The 25,417-nt window shown below is 48.3% G+C and overlaps 1 protein-coding gene across 1 annotated transcript in view; it reads left to right on the forward strand.

Moving 5' to 3' along the window:
• The window catches only part of LOC132379218 (stereocilin), a 93,167-nt gene extending 68,107 nt beyond the window's left edge, over positions 1–25,060 (forward strand). The window contains exons 23-28 of the mRNA XM_059946928.1: positions 244–399; positions 12,355–12,497; positions 15,093–15,241; positions 18,027–18,124; positions 18,615–18,762; positions 24,839–25,060. Coding sequence (XP_059802911.1) covers positions 244–399; positions 12,355–12,497; positions 15,093–15,241; positions 18,027–18,124; positions 18,615–18,762; positions 24,839–24,915 — 771 coding nt within the window. The 3' untranslated portion in view covers positions 24,916–25,060. The remainder of the gene's footprint in view (positions 1–243; positions 400–12,354; positions 12,498–15,092; positions 15,242–18,026; positions 18,125–18,614; positions 18,763–24,838) is intronic.
• Positions 25,061–25,417: the final 357 nt, after the last annotated feature.

Consider the following 25,417-nt stretch of genomic DNA (forward strand, 5'->3'; position numbering starts at 1 on the left):
GTTGATTATATCATAAATACTTTGATAATAAATGTACTTTGAACTTTGTGATTTTTAGATCATAAAGTTTATTGTCATTTAATCATGCACCTATAGTGGTGGAATTGGATAAAATCCCCAGGCAGTTGGAAGAGCATCTGGGATGTCATGAGGGAGATGCTTGTGTGAAGAGGTCTTGCATAAATGCTGGAGTTGATGGATTTGGGATTCTCTTATTACCTTCTCTCTGTTATCTGTTACTAGTTGTACGGGCCAGTGAGATCAATGAAACGCTGGCAGGTTCTGCAGCTGGGTAGAGCTGTCACCCAGCTCAGCGGCCGAGACCTACAGTCCCTGGACCTGCTGGACCTGGGTATTCTCTCATTCCTGGGAGAGATGGATGAATGGAGTGCGAAACAGGTAACGCTTGGCCTTCTTCCTCTGTGTGTATCTTCCGTTTAATCTCCTCTCAAGAATGTAGGTTGACCTCAAAGGACATTTTGGTCTCATCTACTGCCTTTGGGCCAGACGTGTACATGGTTTTGTTTCACGATGAGGCTTGGGAACTGGCAGGCTTGCCTTGCAGTTCCTTCATCCCTGGCATAGGCGACGACTGGATCTGCTCAGCAGACTAGTGATAACTGTGGAATCTCTAAGCATTGGGAATTGTGCCTGATGACTACCTGGTCAGGGAGGTGGGGTTCCCGAAGGGGTGCAATCAAGATGTGTGAACCTGTGCATATTCAGTTCAATGGTGCCCGATCCCTAGTAGATGTTAAAGACGCCCACACCAGCTTCATGTTGAGAGAGGAGGTGTAGGCGCAGGAATTGCACCTGTCGTGCTTACAAGGGTAAGTGCCAGGAAGGAGATCAGTAAACATGGACCAGTGCACATTGATAGTGATCACCAGAGAAATTGCAGAGTAGGGGAGGTGTGGGGAAGTCGATTGTGGTTGCTGCCCTAATCTGCATCTCTTCCATTTCCTGCATGGCTGCCCTCACTCCATCTTCCTGCAGCCATAAGAGGGATAGGGTTCTCCTAGTCCTTAGCAACCACTCCACAAGCTCTGTATCGTTCTGTGTAACTTCTGTCTCCAACGGGATCCTATGGACAAGCGCATCCTTTTCTTACACGTCCTCGCCACTTTCTGTAAGGATCGCTCTCTATGTGACTCCCTCACCACTGATCTCCCCCCTGGCACTTAACTCTGCGAGTGTGACAAATACTACACCTGCCCCTACGCCTCCTCCCTCACCGCCATCCAGGGGCGCAAGCAGTCCTCCCAGGTGAGGCGACACTTCACCTGTGAGTCTGTCAGGCTCCTCTACATCGACATCGATTGGGGGTCTGCTTTGTTCAGCTCCTTTGCTCTGTCTGCCTCAGATGGCAACATCGCCCACAGGCTACCCGTTTCAATTTGACTTCCTGTTCCCATTCTGACATCTGTCCGTTGCCTCCTCGACTGCCATGATGAGGCCAAACTCGGGCTGGCCTCAGGTTGAAGCAACACCTCATATTCATAAGACCATAAGATATAGAAGCAGAATTAAGCCATTTGGCCCATCAAGTCTGCTCTACCATTTCATCACGAATGATCCAATTTTCCTCTCAGCCCTAATCTCTTGCCTTCTCCCTATATCCTTCATGACCTGACTGATGCACCATCAATAACTCACACTGAGACATAAGGCGAGATATCGGCTTTTATTGACTGGAAGAAGGAACCAGGAGTGAGTGTCCATCATACAATGTCCTGGAGACTGAGGCCGAGCGTCAGGCCTCAGGTCGCCTTTATACAGGGGCCTGTGGGAGGAGCCACAGGAGCAGTCAGCAGGGGGCGTGTCCAGACAGGCACATAGTTCACCACACTGACCAATCAACAACCTGTCAGCTTCTGCCTTAAATATACATCTGGGTAGACTCCAACCTGATGACATGTGTGTTGATTTTTCCAACTTCTGATATTTTCGCCCCCTTTCCCTTTTAAATTTTATCTAGCGGTACGGCTCAGAGTTGGCCCTTCCGCCCCAGCAACCCCTGACAATCCTGATTTAACCCTAACCTAACCATGGGACAATATGCAATATGCAATGATCAATGGCGGGAAGCGGCCTGGTCGAGGGAAGTGCCTGGTGTGAAAAGTGCTAGTCTTTGGCTCAAGAGTCTTCGGCGAGGAAACTAAGCCAGGCTCAATTGCAGAGGGTGAAGACATGACCGCTGAGCTGATTCAGTGTGCTACGTGCATGATGTGGGAGGTCAGGGACACTGATGGTGCCCCCGGCTGCTACAGCTGTGGAAAGTGTGTCCAGATTCAGCTTCTGAAGGAGCATGTTGCAGCACTGAAGAAAGAACTGGATGACCTCAGGTTTATCTGCGAAAACGAGGGTTTTCTGGACAGGACCTACAGTGAGGTCGTTACACTGAGGATACTGGAAGAGAGAAAGGGGGCGACGATGAGGAAGGAAAGGATGCTTGAAGTACAGGAGACCCCAGGGGATGTACCTCCCGTAAACAGGTTCACCCTCTTGGAAGCTGTCAGGACAGAAGATACTGCCAGTCTGAGAGGCGGACAGGTCTGCGAGCTGAAAATTGGTGCAGAAGCAGAGCCGAGGAGTCAGACATCAGGAAGAGCCGTAGTAGTAGGGGACTCCATTGTGAGAGGTACAAAAAGGTGTTTCTGCGGCAACAGGCGAGATTTAAGGATGGTGTGTTGCCTCCCTGGTGCTAGGATCCAGGACATCACGGACCGATTGCAGGGAATCCTCAAGGGTGAAGGTGAACAGCCGGAAGTGGTAGTGCCTGTCAGCACAAATGACATCGGCAAGAAGAGGAAGGACATTCTGCAGTGGGACTTCAGAACTCGGAAGAAGGCTGAAAAGCAGGACTTCCAGGGTGGTTATCTCTGGTTTGCTTCCAGTTCCTCATGCTGGAGAGGGCAGGAACAGGGAGATAATGGATCTGAATGTGTGGCTGAGGAACTGGTGCAGGAAGCAAGGATTTACATTCTTGGACCACTGGGATCTGTGTTGGGGTAGGGATGAGTTGTGCAAAGGGGACGGGTTGCACCTTAATAGGCGGGGGACCAGCATTCTGGCAGACAGGTTTGCCACTGCAACACGGATGTGTTTAAACTAAGTAGTGGGGGGAGGGAGGGGATGAACTGGAAATATAAGGATGGAGTTAAAAGGAAAGTGAAAATAAGAAAAGTTAAAAAGGACAACAGAACTAATGGAGTAGAAAGCTCAAGAAGAGATCATACAGTATGGCCAAGTGAAATAGGAATTAATATGAAAGGAGAGGGGAGTACCGAATTAAAAGTATTATATATGAATGCACAAAGTATAAGGAATAAGGTAGATGAGCTTGAGGCTCAGTTGGAAATTGGCAAGTATGATGTTGTGGGAATAACTGAGACATGGCTTCAAGCGGACAGGGCCTGGGAAATGAATATTCAAGGATATACATCTTATCGAAAGGACAGACTGACTGGCATTCAAGAGAGAGTTAGGTAGAGCTCTTATAGATAGCGGGGGTCAAGGGATATGAGGAGAGGGCAGGAACGGGGTACTGATTGTGTATGATCAGCCATGATCACAGTGAATAGTGGCGCTGGCTAGAAGGGCCGAATGGCCTACTCCTGCACCTATATTGTCTATTGATCAGTTAACCTACCCAGTATGCCTTTGTACTGGGGGAGGAAACCGGATTACTGGGGAAAACCCACACATTCCATGCGAGGACATACAGACTCCTTGCAACGAATGCAGGAATTGGACGCCATACTCCGACTAACTGCTTTGTTACTGTGGTACCAGTTTTACATTCCTTATTCTGGTTACCCTCTTACTCCTTCGCTTCTCTCCAACCTGTCACCTTGTGGTAAACTATGTATATCTGTCTGGACTTGCCCCTCGGCTGACTGCTCCTGCGGCTCCTCCCACAGACCCCTGTATAAAGGCGATTGGGGCACTGCTCCTCCCTCAGTCTCCGAGATGCCGTGCTCCCTTTTGCTGCTAATAAAAGCCTATCGTTCACCTCCCGTCTCCGAGAGTTATTGATGGTGCATCACACCTCCCTCTGGTCCCCTTCCTCCTTCCCTTTCTCCATGGTCCACTGTCCGATCAGATTCCTCCTTTATCAGCCCTTTATCTCTTCCACCTATCCCCTCCCAGCTTCTTACTTCAACCTCGCCATCTCTTTTTCCACTCCCCACTCTAGCTCTTCTCTAGCCCTGTCTTCTCCTGACCTCCCATCATTTCCCTCTGCCGCCCCTCCTCATTCCCTTCCTCCCATAGTCTACTCCCCTCTCCTATCAGATTCATTGTTCTTCAACTCTTTGCCTTTTTCACCCATCACCTCTCAGCTTCTCACTTCATCCCCACCCCGCTCCCACACCCATGCACCTTCCCCCTCTCCTGTTCTCACCTATCACCTGCCACCTTGTACTCCTTCTCCTAATCCCACCTTCTTATTCTGGCTTCTGCCTCACTCTGTTCCAGTCCTGATGAAGGGCCTGTCCTGGAAGCATTGACTATTTATTCCCCTCCATAGATGCTGCCTGGCCTGCTGAGTTCCTTCAATACTGAGAGTGTTAATCTCAAGATTTCCAACAGCTGCAGAATCCTTTCTGTTAAAGATCATGCAGTACTGTTTTAAGAAAGCACAAGGGATCCTGGGTAACACTTCTGCCTCAGACAATTTGTTTAAAATGCTGCAACCATTCATTTTGTAGGAGTTTGATTTGTGTGAATGTGGTTACATTACAACAGTGATTACTCTGACTGTTGTGTTGTATTCCCAACAGGTCCTGGCCCCGTTCTACTTTTGCAAATTGCTAATAAATTGTTCATTGTTGTTCGTAGGAGCTCACTGTGCACAGATGATTGTGCACACAACCAGTCATCATGCATTTCAAAGTTAATTAATAATATTTAAAATGCTTGGAGACATTTGTAACTGATGAGGCTTCTGCTCAGAAACAAGCCCATTTTCTGTTGCCTGTGACTCCAGAGAAGGAATTGGATGGGATTCAATTATTCATTCATAATTCAGTTATTGGCTCTCAGTAGAAGTGTTGGGAATGGATCATATGGTTGATTGAGAATTATATGTTGACAAGATTATTGACACAACTCAAGATTCAAGGTTTTTTAAAAATTGTCATTCTTCAGTAGGTGAGTGTAAAGAGGAGTAATATACGACATAAACAGAATTAGGCCATTCAGCCCATCGAGTCTTCTCTGCCATTCAATCATGGCTGATCCTTTTTTTAAAAAAAAATCTCCTCCTCGACCCCAGTTCCCAGCTTTCTGCCCGTAATCTTTGATGCCATGTCCAATCAAGAACCTATCAATCTCTGCCGTAAATACACCCAACGACCTGGCCTCCACGGCTGTATGTGGCAACAAATTCCACTAATTCACCACCCTTTGGCTAAAGAAATTTCTCCACATCTCTGTTTTGAAAGGGCTCCCCTCTATCCTGAGGCTGTGCCCTCTTGTCCTAGACTCTCCCACCATGGGAAACATCCTTTCCACATCTACTCTGTCTAGGCCTTTCAACATTCGAAAGGTTTCAATGAGATCTCCCCTCATCCTTCTGCATTCCAATGAGTACAGACCCAGAGCCATCAAACATCCCTCGTATGATAACCCTTTCATTCCTGGAATCATCCTTGTGAACCTCCTCCGGACCCTCTCCAATGCCAGCACATCTTTTCTAAGATAAGAGGCCCAAAACTGTTCAGAATACTCAAAGAGAGGCCTCACCAGTGCCTTGTAGCGCCTCAGCATCACATCCTTGCTCTTGTATTCTCGACCTCTTGAAATGAATGCCAACATGGCATTTGTCTTCCTCACCACCGACTCAACCTGCAAGTTAACTTTCAGGGTGTTCTGCACAAGGACTCCCAAGTCCCTCTGCATCTCAGATTCCTGGATTTTCTCCCTGTTTAGAAAACAGTCCATACATTTATTTCTACGACCAAAGTGCATGACCGTGCATTTTCTAATATTGTATTTCATTTGCCGCTTTCTTGCTCATTCTCCTAATCTGTCTACCAGCAAACCCCGACCTGTGATACCAGCGGCATGGAGGCGCCGGGTGTTCGACACGCTGCACGACCTGGCCCACCTGTCCATCAGGCTGGTAGTGGACAGATGTGTCTGGCATGGTTTGCACAAACAGGTCGGACACTGGGCCAGGACCTGCGTACACTGCCAGACCGCCGAAGTCCAGCGGCACGTGCAGGAAGGCTCCCCTCCAGCAGTTCCAGCCGACGCACAGGAGGTTCCAACACATCCACGTGGACATCGTCGGCCCCCTGCCAGTCTCCCGGGGTGCCAGGTATATCTTTACCATGGTAGACAGGTTCACCAGATGGCCGGAAGCCGTACCACTCGCAGGCACGTCCACTGAGTCCTGCGCCAGGATACTGATTGCCAACTGGATCGCCAGGTTCGGCCTCCCAATGGACATCACCTCTGACAGAGGGGCGCAGTTCATGTCTGGTTTGTGGACAGCACTGGCGCAGCTCCTGGGCACCCAGCTGCATCACACCACAGCGTACCAGCCCCAGTCCAACAGTTTGGTAGAGCGATTCCACCTGTATCTCAAGTCGGCCCTGATGGCGCGCCGCCTCGGAGGCCCCAGCTGGACAGATGAGCTTCCCTGGGTCCTACTGGGCATCCGCACAGCCCCCAAGGAGGATATGGGCACCTCGGTGGAATTGGTCTATGGTGTCCCCTGACGGTCCCGGGCAAGTTCGTACCAGAGGCCTGAGGTTCAGCAGAAACTCCAGCAGCAGTACTAACGAGGCTGCGGGACAAGGTAGGGACCCTGGCACCGGTCCCGACCTCCAGGCATGGTCCCACGCCATCCTTCACACCTAAAGACCTCTGAGACTGTGGGTATGTTTTTATTTGCAAGGGCATGCACAGGTCACCTCTACAGCGGCCATATGAGGGGCCCTTCAAGCTGATCAAGAATCAAGAGATTTTTACAGTGGACCGCCTCAAACCGGCACACTTGGACATTGAGCAACCAGTGAGAGTACCCGCACCGTGCTGGCAAGGCCGGACACCCAGGCAAGCCACACAGACTGGGGGCTCCACTCCCCCGATGGACGTTTCTCGGGGGGGGGGGTGTGGTAGTCCACACACACAGGACTCGAACCGCCATTGGGAGCCGCAGGCAGATGCGTGGCCTGTTCGGGGCGGATCTTCTGGGGATGGTCTGACGTCACGTCCGCCCCACTGGTCGCAGGGACCCATGGGAGGGGAGATTTGAGCATGCGAGTTTGTCATTCTGAGTTCAGCTCTCTCTGCCTCCTTGTGTTCCTTTCGTAGCGCGTTGCACGTGACTACAAGAGTCCAAAGGAGGTTCACAAAAATGATTCCAGGGTTGAAATGGCTTGTCATCTGAAGAGTGTTTGATGGCTCTGGGCCCTACTCAATGGAATTCAGAAGAATGAGGAGTGACATTGAAACCTATCGAGTGTTGAATGGCCTTGAGAGAGTGGATGTGGAGAGGATGCCTCCTATGGTGGGAGAGTCTTAAGACCTGAGGAGACAAACTCAGAAAAGAAGGGTATCCTTTTAGAATGGAGATGAGGAGGAATTTCTTCAGCTAGAGAGTGGTTAATCTGTGGAATCATTACCACAGGTGGCTGGGGAGGCCAAGTCTTTATGTATATTTAAGGCAGAGATTGATAGATTCTTGATTAGTCAGGGTATGAAGGAATACAGGGAGGAGGTAGGAGATTGGGGTTGAGCGGAAAGTGGATCAGCCATGATGAAATATGGAGCAGACTTGATGGGCCAAATGGCCTAATTCTGCTCCTATATCTTATGGTCTGGTATATGTAACCATATACAACCCTGAGATTCATTTTCCTGCAGCCATTCCCAACACATCTATGGACTAGTAACTACAACAGAATTAATGGAAGATCAACCAGAGTGCAGAACACAGCAGACTGTGCAAATGCAAGTATAAATGAACAACAATAAATAAAGAGAACATGAGATAAAGAGTCCTTAAAGTGAGATGATTGGTTGTGGGAACATTTCAATGATAGGGCAAGTGAATTTAGTTACCCTCTTTTATTCAAGAACCTGATGGTTGAGGGGTAACAACTGTTCTTTAACCTGGTGATGTGAGTCCTGAGGCTCTTGTGCCTTCTAGTGAGAAAAGAGCATGGCCTGGGTGGTGAGGGTCTTTGATGATGGATGCTTTCCTACGACAGTGTTTCATGTAGGTGTGCTCAAGGATTGGGAGTACTTTTGTAATATTTTCCATTCAAAGACAGTGCTGTGATGCAGCCAGTTCTGTATCCTCCACTGCATTTGTGTAGAAGCTTGTCAGTTTTAGATCTCATGCCGAATCTCTGCAGATTCATAAAGAAGCAGAGGCACTGCTGTACTTCCTTTGCACTTATGTGCTGGGTGCAGGACAAGTCCTCTGAAACAGTAAAGCCCAGGAATTAGAAGTTGCTAAACCTCTCCACTTCTGATCCTCTGATTGCTCAAGTTGAGTGAGAGGCTGTTATTGTGACACCACTCAGCCAAATTTTCAGTCCCCCTCCTGTATGCTGATTTATCACATAGAAACATAGAAAATAAGTGCAGGAGTGGGCCATTTGGACCTTCGAGCCTGCACCGCCATTCAGTATGATCATGGCTGATCATCCAACTCAGAACCCTGTACCTGCTTTCTCTCCATACCCCCTGATCCCTTTCCCCACAAGGGCCATTTCTAACTTCATCTTAAATATAGCCAATGAACTGGCCTCAACTGTTTCCTGTGGCAGAGAATTCCACAGATTCACCACTCTCTGTGAGAAGAAGTTTTTCCTCATCTTGGTCCTAAAAGGCTTCCCCTTTATCCTTAAACTGTGACCCCTTGTTCTGGACTTCCCCAACATCGGAAACAATCTTTCTGCATCTAGCCTGTCCAATCCCTTTAGAATTTTATACGTTTCAATAAGATCCCCCCTCAATCTTCTGAATTCCACCTTTGGTTTGGTGTCATTAAGAAACGTAGATGGTGCTGGAGCTGTGCTTAGCCACGCAGTCATAGGTGTAAAGTGAGTCGAGCAGGGGACTAAGCACAGGGCTCTGTGGTGCACCTGTATTGATGGAGATTGTGGAGGATATTTTTCTGCCTTTGATGTCTTTAGTAATCAAGAACCCATCAACCTCCACTTTAAATATCTGCGGCAAAGAATTCCACAGATTGCCACCTGTAGGACAAAGAAATTCCTCTTCATCTCTGTTCTAAATGGACGTCTGTCTATCCTGAGGCTGTGCCCCATGGTCCTAGACTCCCCCACTAGTGAACTCTCCACGTTCACTCTGTCCAGGCCTTTCAATAAATGATTGTTACAAGAAAAAAAACAAAAAAACCTCACAATAAATAAAAATATAAAAGCAATCCTATCAATCACAGTAACTGTAGCATACGCAGACTGATTGTGTGTACATGAAGTGAGCTGTAGGTAGCGGTGAAGGGGTTGTGGGTGAGTTCAGAGGTGGAGGTGTTGATCAGCCACATTCAGGAGAGGATGGCGTCTCAATCACTCTTCACCTTCCTGGGCTCACATCTGAACTATAATCCACATGGCACAGCTGGGTGAAGGGTTCAGATAAAGATTAGTTTTGTTGTCACATATATATTGAATCATCCAGTGGCGTGCATGTGCTGGGGGCAACCTGCAAGAGCTTCCAGCACCAACAAAGTACGTCCATAAATTACCAACCCCAATCCCAACCCATCGGGAATGTGGGAGGAAACTGGGGCTCCCGGTGGAAATCCACCCAGTCTCGGGGAGAACAACAAACAGTGAAAGACCAACCCAGTGGGACAGACACCAACCAGTGCAAATAAAGGAAAGAAAAATAACAATAATAAATAAATAAGCTATATATATTGAGAACGTGGGATGAAGAGTCCTCGAAAGTGAGTCCATATAGGTTGTGGGAACATTTCAGTGATGGGGTGAGTGAAGACTGATTGAAGTGAAGTTCACTCTGAGTGAAGAGTGAAGACCCTCTGAGAATAATAACTGATTCTGAGGCTCCTGTACCACCTCCCTGATGGAAGAGAGAACGGCCTGGGTGGTGGGGGCCCCTGATGTTGGATGCTGCTTTCCTGTGATAGTGCTCTATGTAGATGTACTCAAGAGTGGGGAGGGCTTTACCTGTGACGGACTGGGCCATATCCACTCGATTTAGTGGGCTTTTCTGTTCAAGGGCATTGGCATTTCACTATCAGGCTGTGATGCAACGTGTCAATATACTCTCTGCCACACATCTTAGAAGTTAGTCAAAGTTTTAGGTGCCATGCCATGAAGAAGTAGAGGTACTGTTGTGCTTTCTTTGTAATGGCACTTAGGAGCTGGACCCAGGACAGATCCTCTGAAATTATAACACTGATGAATTTAAAGTTGCTGACCCTTTCCATCTCTGATCCCCTGATGAGGACTGGCTCACGGAACTTCGCTTTCCCCCTCTTGGAGTCTATTGCTCCTTGGTGTGCTGGCATTGAGTAAGAGGAGCACTCAGCCAGATTTTCAATCTGTCTCCTAAGTGCTGACTCATCACCGCCTCTGATTCAGCCCACAACAGTGGTGTTATCAGTAAATTTGAATGTGGCATTGGAGCTGTGCCCCACCTCACAGTCATAAGTGTAAAGTGAGTAGAGCCCAGGGGGTGAAGCTCACAGCCTTGCAGTGCACCTGTGCCGATGGAGACTGGGGGGAAGGTGTTGCTGGCACTCCAAACTACTGGGGCCTGCTGGAGAGGAAATTGAGGATCTATTTGTGTAAGGATGTATTGAGGCCTAGGTCTTGAAGCTTATTGATTAGTTTTGAGCGGATGATGGTATTGAATGCTGAGCTGTAGTTGATAAAGAGCATCCTGGTGTGTGCATCTTTGCTGTCCAGATGTTCCAGGGTTGAGTGAAGAGCCAGTGTAACGGCATCTGCTGTTGACTTGTGACTGTAGAGCATAGGTGTCAAACTCAAGGCCTGCGGGCCATATCCGGCCTGGCGTACAATTATATCCGGCCCGCGAGATCATTTTAGATAGATCTATTATTTTAATTACTAATGGCCCGGCGATATGAAGCCTATGATTGTAAGTTAATACCAATCATAAAAATAATGCTTGCTCAGCAGTCTTCTTCATAAGAAACGAAATTTGTGAAGTGAAACACTTTGTAGTTATAGCAGAGACTGAGACACATGAGAACAGGCTGAAAAAACGGAGGCAATGAAAGCTGCATTCGCACGCGCCCGACTGATCCGGCCCGCATGAAGCTGCATTTTGCTCAATCCGGCCCATGACCTAAAATGAGTTTGACACCCCTGCTGTAGAGAAATTGGAGTGGATCCAAGTCGCTGCTCAGGCAGGGGTTGACATGCTTCATAAACAACCTCTGAAAGCACTTCATCACAGTGGACGTCAGTGCTACTGGATGGTAGTCATGGAGGAAAATTACCATGTTCTTTGGTACTGCGGGGTGGGTGGGGGGGACGTACCTCTGTGGACTGGGTCTTTAGTAACTTGGCCAAGTGATCTGTCCGGACTGGATATTTTCTGTGGGTTCACCCTCCTGAAAGATGCTCTTACACTGGCCTCAGAGACCGAAATCACAGGGTCACCATAGCCATGAGTATTTGTGAAGTTGCTTCCATGTTTTGATAGTCAAAGTGAGCATAGAAGGCATCGAGCTTACCTTGTTGTCACCTGCGTCACTTGGTTTCACTTTGTAGGAGGTGATAGTATTCAACCCCTGCCACAGTTGTTGAGCTTCCTTCAGTGATTCAAGTTTGGCCTGGAACTGCTATCGTATGTGAGATGGCTTTCTGGAGGCCGTACCTGGACTGCTTGGTTGCCATAGCTAAATGCCTCTGATGTGGCCCTCAACAGGTTGTGGCTTCCGGCTGAATCCCCTTACAAACTCTTTGCAGTGACGGAATTGAACATGGGTCAGCGGTGCTGTAGTTAACGTTACGCTAACTGCTATGACCATAAAACCATAACACACAGAGCAGAATTAGGCTATTCAGCCCCTCAAGTCTGCTCTGCCATTTGATGATGGCTGATTTACTACACCTCTTGACCCCATTCTCCTGCCTTCTCCCCATAACCTTTGACACCTGTGCTAATCAAGAACCTATCAACCTTTACTTTAAATGTACACAAACTGCGCTGTCGCTTTAGTGCACCTCCTGAAAGAGGAAATGCTCATTGATGGTGTATTGTCATCCTCACCTGAATCATAACCACCCTCCTCGCTTGTCCCCTCCGTTACCTGATGTGACTCTGTCCACCCTCTCTAACACCCACATTGTATTCCAATGTGTCTTGTAGAGGAGGATCGCGTTTGGCAGCTTCCTGTCACGGGCCGGATGGCAAGTTACGAACCTCAATGCCACGACGCTGGTAGCCTTGGGCCACTTCATCTGTGGAATGTCAGTCTCCGAGCTGGAAAGGATCCGGCCCAAAGAATTCTGGTCAGTAACAAAGGAGGGGTCTCTGACATGTTCCCTCCCCTCCAAGCTGGAAATCATTTTCTGCTCATTTTAACTGTCATGTTTTTGGCTATGAGTCTTTGTCTTTGGTTGTTCTCCGCCCTTGTCCCTCCCAGGATCTCCACGGTCTGTACCTGGGCTGAATACCAGCAACAGCAGTGTTCCAGGGACTCCAGCCTAGTCGGGTGGGAGTCCAGTTCAGACAATACTTGGGCAGCCTGGTAGCATAATGATTAGCACAACACTTGATAACGCTGGTGGTCAGTGATTGGCGTTCAATTCCCCTCACTATCTGTAAGGAGTCTGTAAACCACCCCCCCACCCCCAACTGCGTGAGATTCCATTTTCCTCCCACATTAATTTGTAGACATGCTATGTTGGCACTGAAAGCGTGGTGACATTTGCAGGCTGTCCCAGCACATCTCCGCTGATTAGATTAATTTGATGCAAATGACACATTTCACTGTACATTTTGATGTACTTGTGACAATAGAGATGATCTTAAAATAGACAGAGCTGATGAATCACTCATTTCTACAACGATAAGGGACCAGGTAGTTCAGTATGTTTGTCTTGACCCTGCACAGGTGAAAGATTCAGGAGTTTCCATTGGCCACCATTGACTGGGTGCTCTGTGTCCACGCTGTGGTGAACTACGTGTGCCTGTCTGGACATGCCCTTGCTGACTGCTCCTGTGGCTCCTCCCACAGACCCCTGTATAAAGGCGATCTGAAGCCTATGCTCTCTCTCTGTCTCCAGGACGTAGTATGATGGTCACTCACTCCTGATTCCTTCTTCCAGTCAATAAAAGCCGATATCTCGCCTTACGTCTCAGTGTGAGTTATTGATGGTGCATCACACGCGATCCCTGTTCCTAACTTTCACGGTTGGATAATACTGGGGCAGCACAGTGACACATCTCATAGAGCTGCAGAGACGCAGGTTTGACCCTAACCCCAGCTTCTTGTTATTGTGTGGGATTCCCCTGGTTGCTCTGCGCCCCAGGCTGGGCCTCATGCTGCCTGTTAGCGCCACCCAGGGGAGGAAGTGCTGGAGGCTGTGTGGGAGAGAGCAGAGACGTGGCAGGCATGCTGGGTTGGGGGCTGCCCCCTGAAAGCTGGCTCTCCTGTCAGTGCTGTCTCGCTCCCTGGATTGCCTTCAGCTGCGGGAGATGAGGAACTGCTGCGTGCTTGTTCCTGCAGGAACATGGCTCCATGGCAACATCGGTCTTCAGGCCGTGCCACTCGGGGATTAGTGCTAATATTACTTGGTGACTGTACCTGCTATTGTAACTATATGTGCAGTGTACTGTGACTATATGTACTGTATTTTGCACCTGGGGACGCTGTTTCATTTAGCTGTATACATGCATATAGTTAAATTAAACTTAAACTACTTCCCGCATCCCAAAGAGGTGCAGGATGATAGGGTAATTGGTCACCATGAATTGACCCTTGCGTGAAGGTGAGTGGTAGAATCTGAGGGACTGCTGATAAGAACGTGGAAAGAAAAAAAATGCGATTAACGTAGGATCTGTGTAAACGAGTGATTGACAATCAGCATGGACTTGATGGGCTGAAGGGCCTGTTTCTGTTCTCTATGATTCTGCTGAAGGTCTGTGAGGAATTTCTGCTGCGGGATTTTTGCTTGTTTAATCAGTGCTGTTCCGGCCTGTGAGGGTGTGATGTCTGTCTACATCTGACCACTGCTGTGAGTGTGTGGTGTACACGTAGTGTTCTGAGAGTGAAACTGTTCAGTTTTCCTGAAAATCTGTGCATCAAATTCGGTAAAAATATGAACAGTCAGAAGCAGTTACTGGCAAAGCGCAAACAAAATGCTGGAGGGACTCAGCATTCTCGGAGGGAAATGGACAGTTGAGGTTTCGGGCTGAGACCCTTCATCAGGACTGGAAAGGAAGGAGAAAATAAAGAGGGAGGAGGAGGAGGAAGAGCTCAAGCTTGGCGGGTGATAGGTGAATGCCGGTGAGAAGGAAAAGGCAGTTGGGGATTTGACTGGAAAAAGGGAATGGTGTAAGGAGCTGGCAGGTGATAGGTGGAGAAGGCAACGAGCAAAAGGAGGAGGAATCTGGTAGATGAAGACATGGGCCGTGGAATTAAGGGAAGGAAGCAGGAACCAGAGGGAAGAATGTGAAGGTGATGGTGCGGTCTTCTCCAATCAGATTCCTCTTTCAGCCTTCCCCCATCTATCACTTCCTATCCTCTCACATCAGCCCCCTTTCACCCTCCTCCTCCTACCACTGCCTTCCCTCTCTCACCGTGACTCTCCTATCATCTACTGCACCAGCGGTGCTCTTCTCTCTCCCTGTTATTCTGGTTTTTGTCCCCATCTTTTCTGAGAATGAAGGGTCTCAGCTCAAAAAATCGACTATTCCTTCCCCTCCACATATGCTGCCTGGCCCTCTGAGCTCCTCCAGAATTCTGTGTGCGCTCTTCCAGATTTTCAGCATCTGCAGAACCATGTGTGTCTCCAGTTTTTGGCAGAGTGTTTGTTCAATGGGTTTAACCGAGCTGTACCTGGACCGGCCCCTCTCGACTGTGGAACCTCTTCTCTTTGCAGTAAAGCCGTGTTGTTCATTGGCAACTTGAAGCTGAGATGTTCTGAAAGCCAGTTTGAAGCTCTAGCCAGACTGACCACTCGCTCTGAGGCCTTTGGGCCAGTTAACAAGTGGGGGCCCGAAATCTTCACTGAAATTGGCTCCATTGCAGGTAAAACGAGGCTATTTCTTGTGTTGCTGATGGGAGTGGAGCCACAGAACCACAAGCCAGTATATAGCATCACAACTGTTCTGTTTGTGCCATTATTTATTTATCTATCTACTTATTACTTTTTAAAACTTACTTAGAAATACAGTCCGGAACAGGCCCTCTGGCCATTCAAGCTGTTCTGCCCAGCAACCCCCGATTTAACACTAGCCTAATCATGGGACAATTTACAATGAACAATTAACCTACTAACCAGTACACCTTCGGTATGTGGGAGGAAACCGGAGCACCCGGAAGGAATCCACACACTCCCTGGGGAGAACGACAGAGGACGCTGGGATTGAACTCTGAACTCTGATGCCCTGAGCTGTAATAGCATTGTGCTAAGTATCGAGGTGCCCTGCCGGTCCTGCTGGGCACATCTAGTACCCCTGTTACAGCTCCCGGGAGTAACATCACTAGGCACAGAGAGATTTAGTCATAGGTCACTACAGCACAGAAACAGGTCCTTTGGCCCATCTAGTCCGTGCCAAGCCGTACTCTGTCAAGTCCCAGCGACCTGCACCTGGACGATTGTCCTTCATACCTCTCCCATCCGTGTACTTGTGTAAACTTCTCTTAAATGCTGCAGTCAGACCCGCATCCACCATTTCAGTTGGCAGCCCACTTCATACTCACTCTGCTCTTTGAGTGAAGAAATTCCCCCTCAATAGTTCCCCTTTTCATCCTTAACCCATGACCTCTAGTTCCAGTTACACTCACTCTCAGTGTTAAAAGCCTATTCGCATTTACCCCATCGATAACCCTGATCATTCTGTGTACCGCTATCAAATCTGCCCTCATTGTTCTGTTCTTCAGGAATAAAGTGCTCACCTGTTCCGCCTTTCCCTGTTGCCCAGTTCCGGCAGATCCTGTTCTGCCTTGGGGTGAGACAATGCAGAGGGACCTTTACTGTGCACGACCTGTCTCTAGGGAGTAAGTGGGGGGGAGTGCCTGGCTATGTAGTTGGGACAGACATTGGGTGTTACTGAGGGAGTGATTGCGTCTGAATGTGGTGGCACCAATACAGTGGCCTTTGGGGTTTACAGTGAGAGCCGCACAGTTGTACGGGTCTCTGAAGGTCAGTGAGATTTTCCTGTTGAAGTGCAGCTTATCACACACATTCCTGATGGCTCCTCAACTGGTTCCTAACCCGCTCAGCCAGTTTGGAGGATGGCTTTCCATCCTTTTCCTGGTGATGGAAGCAACCAGTCACAGCAGAGCCTTTCTTTACAGGTAATGATTAGTAGTTTGTGGGCATGAAACATAGAGACGCTAGTGGACTGCTCCCAGCACGTCCTCGGACGGTGTTGGTCATTGATGCAAATGACATATTTCATTGTATGTTTTGATGTACGTGGGACAGGTAGAGCTAATCTTTAAATCTCTTTAGTTTTGCAGTCTGCAGGGAATGGATGAAGATTTAGAGTGCAGGGTAAAATGTGTGAGAGAGGGGTTAAATGAAAGTATAGGGACGAGGGGCTGAATGGCCTACAGAGTTGTTCCAGCCTTTACAGATGGCTGTGGAGGCCAAGTCATTAGGTATATTTACAGTGGACATGGAGAGGATGTTTCCTATAGAGGGAAAGTCTGGGACCAGAGGGCACAGCCTCAAAATACAAAGACATTCCTTTAGAACAGAGATGAGGGGTAACTCCTTCAGCCAGAGATGCTGGAGAATCTGTGGAATTCGTTGCCACAGAAGGCTGTGGAGTCCAAGTCACTGGGTATATTTAATGCTGAGGTTGATAGGTTCTTGTTTAGTTGTAGTGTCAAAGGTTACAGTAGGAAGGTGAGTGACTGGGCTTGAGAGGGAAAATAAATCAGCCATTCTGTAATGGTGGCACAGACTCAATGGGCCAAATGGCCGAATTCTGCCTCTGTCTTGTGGAAAGCACCAGGCAGAGCCTGGACACCTGTAGTGTCAGCACACAGAGCTGCGTAAGGTTTGTCGGTGCTGCAGGGTCACTTCTCAAAGAAATCAGCAGCCTGGCGGGCGTGATAGACGACACTCCCGCAGAGCGCTTCACAGTCAGTGCTTAGTGTAACTACGACACCAGCAACTCCACCACGTGGATATCCTCCGGGTGCTCCGCGCATTAGGGTGTTAGCAGAGTAATGTACGGATATATTCCTTTCAGAGCAAAGACTTTTCCCACTTAGAATTATGGGGGGAGGGGTCTCTCTCTACCTCCCTCCCTAACCCCTACCGCTCACCCTCCCCACTAACCTCACCCTACCAATCCCTTTACCCCCAACCCCCACCCCAACCTCTACTGCCTCCTGCCCTACCCACCCCAACCTCTATGCCTACCGACGTCCCCCCGCCCCCTACCGCCAACTCCCCCTCTACTACCAACACCCTCACCTCCACCTCCCCCTTCTTTCCCCTCTCCCCCCCCCTCAGTTAAAGTCATCTCCCGTATGTGTGGTGGAATTGATATGTAGTTGTGCACAGACACAACAAGCAGGTTAATCAGTCAGGTGGGCGTAATGGGCGCCTGGGCTTGTTGGGACGGAAGGGGTTGTTACTGTGCTGAATCTCTAAATAAAATAAAAGCACTCTACTGCCCCTGTGTAGTCACCTCTGGGTGGTATATTTTACACAGTAACCCCCCCCCCCCCAAACTGAGCACAGTGGAAGGGTGGGTGCTTTGGCTGTGAAGCTCTTGGTTTATACTTTGACGTGCATTGGTCAAACCTTTGCCCATCAGACAGGTTCAGCTGACCGGCTTTTCTCTCTCGGCAGCGGGGTTGACCGACATGGCCCTGTCGTCACTGATTGCGCAGCAGATTGAGGGGCTCACACCTACCGCCATTGCCCTCATTCCCCCCGATAAATTCGCGGTGAGTTTTCCCACGTGGTAAACTGATATTCTCAGTAGAAATAACTTTGGTTACAAAAGTTAAGTGGGCTTGTGTTTCATGACATCAAGCTGTTTCCCAACTAAAGAGGTTAGGGTTAGTAAGTTGTGGGCAGGTTATATTGACACTGGAAGTGTGTGGGCTGTTTGTTTGTGGGCTGTGGTCAATTTGTGGGCTGTCCCCAGTACAGTCCTCAGACTGTGTTAGCTGTGGACACAAAAGATGCATGTTTTGATGTGCATGTGACAAATAAAGCTCATTTTTAGTTGCTCCCTGATGGGGATGGATGAAGATTTAGTGTGTGGGGTAAAATGCATGCAAAGGGGTTTGATGAAAGAGCAGGGAGGAGGGGCTGTCTGGCCTCGAATTCCACTATGTCTGAAGACCCCCGACTCTGATTGTGGATTGGAATGGGGGCTGTGGTTCCTGCTGGGTGCTCTTTAACCCTCTGCTGTCTTTCTCTCCGTGGCAGGTGGTGTTCAGCGCCGACCAGCTGTCCTGCTTCAGCAGTGTCCAAGCCTCTGCTGTGACCGGCGGGCAGTACGAGAGGCTGAGCGCCGAGCAGCGGCGGGTGGTCAGCGGAGCGCAGTATGACGGCGAGCTCCACCAGGAGCAGAGGGGTCGGTGTGCTCAAACCATTCACAGACAACCGCCAACCCTGTTTATTGCCCCTCCCTAGTTGCCCTTGAGAACGACAGGGGGAGTCACTGCAGTCCTTCCGGTGAAGGTGCTGTTGGGAGTGGGAGTTCCCGGGTTTGGACACAGCAGCCTGGGAGGAAAGGTCAATGTCGAGGAAGCAAGGAGACTATAGGGCTGAGACTATCAGAACAACGGGCAAAGAAGTGGCAGATGGAATACAGTGCAGGGAAGTGTATGGTCATGCCCTTTGGTAGAAAGAATAGATTATTTTCAAAATGGGGAGAAAATTCAAAAATCAGAGATGGAACATAGAAATCTACAGCATATTTCAGGCCCTTTGGCCCACAATGTTGTGCTGACCATGTAACCCACTCTAGAAGCTGCCTAGAATTTCCCCAGTGTATAACCCTCTACTTTTCTAAGCTCCATGTACCTACTTTAAGAGTCTCTTAAAAGGTCGGATGTGGAAGGACCTGGACAGATTAGGAGAATGGGCAAGAAAGTGGCAAATGAAATACAATATTGGAAAATGCACGGTCATGCACTTTGGTCGTAGAAATAAATGTATGGACTGTTTTCTAAACAGGGAGAAAATCCAGGAATCTGAGATGCGGAGGGACTTGGGAGTCCTTGTGCAGAACATCCTGAAGGTTAACTTGCAGGTTGAGTCGGTGGTGAGGAAGACAAATGCCATGTTAGCATTCATTTCAAGAGGTTGAGAACACAAGAGCAAGGATGTGATGCTGAGGCGCTACAAGGCACTGGTGAGGCCTCTCTTTGAGTACTCTGAACAGTTTTGGGCCTCTTATCTTAGAAAAGATGTGCTGGCATTGGAGAGGGTCCGGAGGAGGTTCACAAGGATGATTCCAGGAATGAAAGGGTTATCATACGAGGGATGTTTGATGGCTCTGGGTCTGTACTCATTGGAATGCAGAAGGATGAGGGGAGATCTCATTGAAACCTTTCGAATGTTGAAAGGCCTAGACAGAGTAGATGTGGAAAGGATGTTTCCCGTGGTGGGAGAGTCTAGGACAAGAGGGCACAGCCTCAGGATAGAGGGGTGCCCTTTCAAAACAGAGATGTGGAGAAATTTCTTTAGCCAAAGGGTGGTGAATTAGTGGAATTTGTTGCCACATACAGCCGTGGAGGCCAGGTCGTTGGGTGCATTTAAGGCAGAGATTGATAGGTTCTTGATTGGACATGGCATCAAAGGTTACGGGCAGAAAGCCGGGAACTGGGGTTGAGGAGGAGATTTTTTTAAAAGAAAGGATCAGCCATGATTGAATGGCAGAGCAGACTCGATGGGCCAGATGGCCTAATTCTGCTCCTATGTCTTATGAACCCTATTGCATACACCTCTACAACCTTAACTGGCAGTGCATTCCATGCACCCACCACTTACTGTGTGGAAAATCTTACCCCTGACATCCCCTTGGTACCTACTGCCAAGCACATGTTAGCCTTGAGAAAAAAAACTCTGACTATCCACACGATCAATGTCTCTCATCATCTTGTACACCTCTATCAAGTCACCTCTCATCCTCCATAGATCCAAGGAGAAAAGGCCACATTCACTCAACCTATTCTCATAAGGCATGCTCCCCAATCCAGGCAACGTCCTTGTAAATCTCCTCTGCACTCTCTCTATAGTATCCACATCTTTCCCGTAGTGAGGTGACCAGAACTGAACACAGTACTCCAAGTGGGGTGTGATCAAGGTCTTGTAGCACCACCTCATGGCTCTTGAACTCAATCCCATGGTTAATGAATGCTGACACACCATACGCCTTCTTAACAACACTCTCCTATTGATGTCCCGCTGTAACCTCTGACAACCCTCCAGACTATCCACAGCACCCCCAACCTTTGTGTCATCAGCAAACTTACTAACCCATCCCTCCACTTCCTCATCCAGGTCATTTATAAAACTCACAAAGTGGAGGGATCTCAGAATAGATCTCTGTGGAACACCACTGGTCACCGACCTCCATGCAGAATATGACCCCTCTACAACCACTCTTTGCCTTCTGTGATCAAGCCAGTTCTGGATCCACAAAGCAAGGTCTCCTCGGATCCCATGCCTTAATACTTTCTGAAGGAGCCTTACGTGGGAAACCTTATCAAATGCTTTACTGAAATCCATATACACTGCATCCACTGCTAACGTCTGGCTCTATTTGTCACATGGACATCATACATACAGCGAAATGCATCATCCGTGTCAAATCAAATCAGTGAGGATTGTGCTGGGCAGCCCACAAGTATTCAAATCACAAACAAGAGAAAATCTACAGACGCTGGAAATCCAATCAACACACACAAAATGCTGGAGGAACTCAGCAGGCCAGGCAGCAAAAAAGTAGTCAACATTTTGGGTCAAGATCCTTTGGTAGGACTCCTTGAAGGGTCTTGGCCCGAGATGTCAGCTGTACTTTCTTCCATAGATGCTGCCTGGCCTGCTGAGTTCGTCCAGCATCTTGTGTGTGCAGCCCACAAGTATTCCACACTTCTGGTTGCAACGTAGCATGTCCATAACTTAATAACCCTAAGTGTATATCTTTGGCATTTGGGGGGAAACCCATGTGGCCTCAAGGAGAATGTGCAGACTCCCTACAGGCAGTGCCAGGAATTGAACTGCAATTGGTGATTGCTGACACTGTAATTAGCATTACCCTCATTGCACTGATACCGCAGCCCACCCCTCCCCACTGAGGTGGTAAAATAAGACAAAAGAAATAAAAAGAGCTATCTGTCCAGCCAAGCGGATCAGTAAGATTGGGGCCAGTTCCGCATCTCCTCCGTTTTCCTGCAAGCGGATCAGTAAGATTGGGGCCAGTTCCGCATCTCCTCCGTTTTCCTGCAAGCGGATCAGTAAGATTGGGGCCAGTTCCGCATCTCCTCCGTTTTCCTGCAAGCGGATCAGTAAGATTGGGGCCAGTTCCGCATCTCCTCCGTTTTCCTGCAAGCGGATCATTAAGATTGGGGCCAGTTCCGCATCTCCTCCGTTTTCCTGCAAGCGGATCAGTAAGATTGGGGCCAGTTCCGCATCTCCTCCGTTTTCCTGCAAGCGGATCAGTAAGATTGGGGCCAGTTCCGCATCTCCTCCGTTTTCCTGCAAGGTTCCCTTATAAATGTACGTTGGTTTATTATAGTCACACATACCAAAGTACAGTGAAACATTTCTGCATGCAAACTCCACAGATCATTTTAACACATCTGTACATTGAGGTGGTACAAGGGAGAACAATAACAGAATGCAGAGTGAAGTTCCACAACTACAGTGAGGATGCAGTGTAGGTAGACATGAAAGTGCAAGACCATTGTGAGACTGAGTCCACCTTATTGTATGATGAAACCATTCGACAGTCTAATAACTGTAGGATAGAAACTGTCTTTGAGTGTGTGGTACGTGCTTTCAGACTTTTGTATCTTCTGTCTGATGGGAGGAGTGGAGAAGAGAGAATGTCCAGGATGGGTGGGGTCTTTGATTACACTGTCTGCTTTACTGAGGCAGTGAGGAGTATAGGCAGAGTGACGGAGGGGAGGCTGGTTTTTCTGATGTGCTGAGCTGTGTTCACAACTTTGCAGTTTCTTGCAGTTACAGGCAGAGCAGTTGCATAACAAGCTGTGATGTATCTGGATAGGATACTTTCCATGATTAAAAATTAGAGAGGGTCAAAGGGGATATGCTGAATATCTTTTGCCTCGAGGAAATGAGTTAGTGAGCTCTCTTGGACATGGCATTTACATGGATATCCCAATTCACAGAAAACTGTCAATTACAGCTGGGGCTATACTCAACAACTGGGGGCAGACAGTTTCATAAATTTGCAATCCTCTGAGTTAAGAAGCCCATTTTCATCCCTGCCTCCAAGTACCAATGCATTATTGCAGGTGGAGCAGCTGCTCTGTTGCAGTTCCTGTAACCGGGGTTCCATCCTGACCTGTGAATTTTCAGTGTCCTCCTTGTGATTTTAGAGTGCAGAGGATGCTGCCTGGATGAGAGAGCGTGCTTTATGAGGATGAGTTGAGTGAGCTAGGGTTTTTCTCTTTGGAGTGCAGGAGGATGAGAGGCGAATTGGTAGAGATGTACAAGATGATTAGAGGCACAGATCGAGTCGACAGCCAGAGACCTTTTCGTCATCGTTAGGTCGCATCTGGAATTTCCAGTTGGCGGGTGATTTCCCTCCACGCTGCTCTGACATATTGGGAAATCTGTACTCGGCAGGTTACAGCAGTGGTCTGCCTTTGCCTTCTGCCAGGTGAGTTTGAAGAAATCACCAGCTCTTGCAGTGGAGGACCAGGACATCAAAGTGACTTGTGCTCTTGGCACTCCATGAACGCCTGCTGGCCTGCCTTCTTGACCATTGGACCATTAATCGGTCTCCTCTGCTCAATCTGCCAGGGCTAGACCTCACACGCTGGGACAGACAGATCCCCTACCTCACAGAGGGTCGAAGACCTGTCGGCTACCCTCACCTGGTTTGGCCCGTCTGCTGAGACGGTTTACCGGGGTGTGGCCGCTGCGTGTGTTACAGCTACTCGGAGCCACAGGGGAGAGCTGAGCGCCAGGTGGGGGCCAAAGGTGGACGAGCTGCCCTAAAAAAGGGCACAGCAGGCCCCCCACCGGGGGTGCTACCCCTCCGTAGACATCCCATAGACTTTTACCAGGGCAGAAATCACTAATATGAGAGACTATAACCTTAAGGTGACTGGAGGAAAGCACAAGGGGTGATGTCAGAGGTAGTTTTTGTTTATGGAGAGAGTGGTGGGTGTGTGGAACGTGCTGCTGGTGATGGTGGTACAGGCAGAGATATTAGGGACACAAGAGATTCCAAGGCATATGGATGAAAGAAAAAATGGAGGGTTATGTAGAGGGAAAAGTTAAAATGATTTTTGAGTAGGTTAAAGGGTCAGCACATCACTGTGGGCTAAAAAACCTGAACTGGGTTGTACTGTTCTATGACTGCATGAGTTCCAGTTTCCTTCTATATCCAAAAGGCATGTTGGCTGGTGGGTTAACCAGCCATTGCAAGTCACTGCTGGGAAATCCAACAGGGTGAGAGAGGGTTGGTTGTAGAAATATAGATTAATATAACATAGGAACAGGCGCTTTGGCTCACTTCATCCATACTGACAGAATGCCCAGTTACCCTGTAAATCTTTCTTATCATGGACAGTACCTATCCAAATGTCTTAAAGATAATTGTACTGACCGCTACCCTGACCTTTGTCCATATACCCACCACTGCTCCTCAGGTTCCTTTTAAATCTTTCTGCTCTCACTTAAACCCGTGCCCTCAGGTTTATGATGCCCTTTCCCTGTGGAAATATGTGAAGCAATGAGCTCGTTCTGAAAGCTGGTAAAGTCTTGATGGGCTGAATAGCCTCCATCATCATATGAAGTGAAGTATCCTGAGTTTCAGATTCTCCAGCCTGAGTCACACTCCAGGCTGGTTCTGTGGCTGATCAGCCTCCAAACCCATAGCATGAATATTGATTTCTCCAACTTCTGGTAATTTCTCACACCTTTCCTCCTCCTTCTCTTTCTATTCCCCATTCTGCATCTCCTCTTACCCCTTTATTTCTCCTCACCTGCCCATCTCTTCCCCCTGGTGCCCCTTCTCCTTCCTTTTCTTCCATTGTTCACTCTCCTCTCCCATCAAATCCCTTTTTCAGCTCTTTACCTCTTCCAACCATCCCATCCCATCCCAGCCTCTTACTTCATTACCCCCTCCCCACCCATCCACCTTCCCCCTCAACTGGTCTCACCCATCACCTACCAGCTTGTATCCATCCCCTTCCCCACCTTCTTATTCTGGCTTCCTTCCCAGTCCTGAAGAAGGGTTTTGGCCCAAAGCATTGACTGTTTATTCCCCTCTATAGATGCTGCCTGACCCACTGAGTTCCTCCTGCAGTTTGTGTGCGTTTTCTGGTTTCTCAGCATCTGCAGAAGCTCTTGTGTTTATGATAGAGTGGCTTTTTTTTTACACGAGAGGAAAGATTTGGAAACAGATTTAATTTATAATTAAATCCTATTTCTCTTTAAATTTGCAGGTAAGAACACTTCACCCTTATCAGCCTCATTCAGATTTGCTGTCCTCTACCTATGTCTCACAGTGACCTGTACCTGAAAGTGGCTGGCTGCTGGAATGGGTTCATGCTAGATTTGGATTCTGAGTTTTTAAATATTTGTACTAAATCATGAATTTTAAAAAATGGGCTGGTATCCTTTTGGTTGGTTTTCTACTTCGGAATAATCTGATGCAGCAAATTAAAATTCCGGCACTTAAATTAATATCCTGTTTATTCTCAGCGGATGTCATTGGAATGTGTTGTTTGTTCCTCGGAAGAATTCCTGCTTGTATTTCTAATATCTGGGGCCTGATAACTCTCTAGGTTGCTGCTTTTGCAGCTGATGGACTTTGTGTGTGTGAGAGAGTGAGTGAGTGAAAGTAAGAATATATATTGTACGGCAAGTATGTGAAAAGTTGTGCCCATATTTGGGAATATTTTAATTGTTTTTGAATAAACCTGGAAGGGACTTGACAACACCAGAGCCTGGCATTTGTGCACTGCCTCAGGGACGTAAATCAGCTGGGGTCCAAAGGCGAGACATTTAAGACATGACAGTGA

This window comes from Hypanus sabinus, chromosome 21, assembly GCF_030144855.1.
Source record: "Hypanus sabinus isolate sHypSab1 chromosome 21, sHypSab1.hap1, whole genome shotgun sequence".
NCBI classification, from domain to species: Eukaryota; Metazoa; Chordata; class Chondrichthyes; order Myliobatiformes; family Dasyatidae; genus Hypanus; species Hypanus sabinus.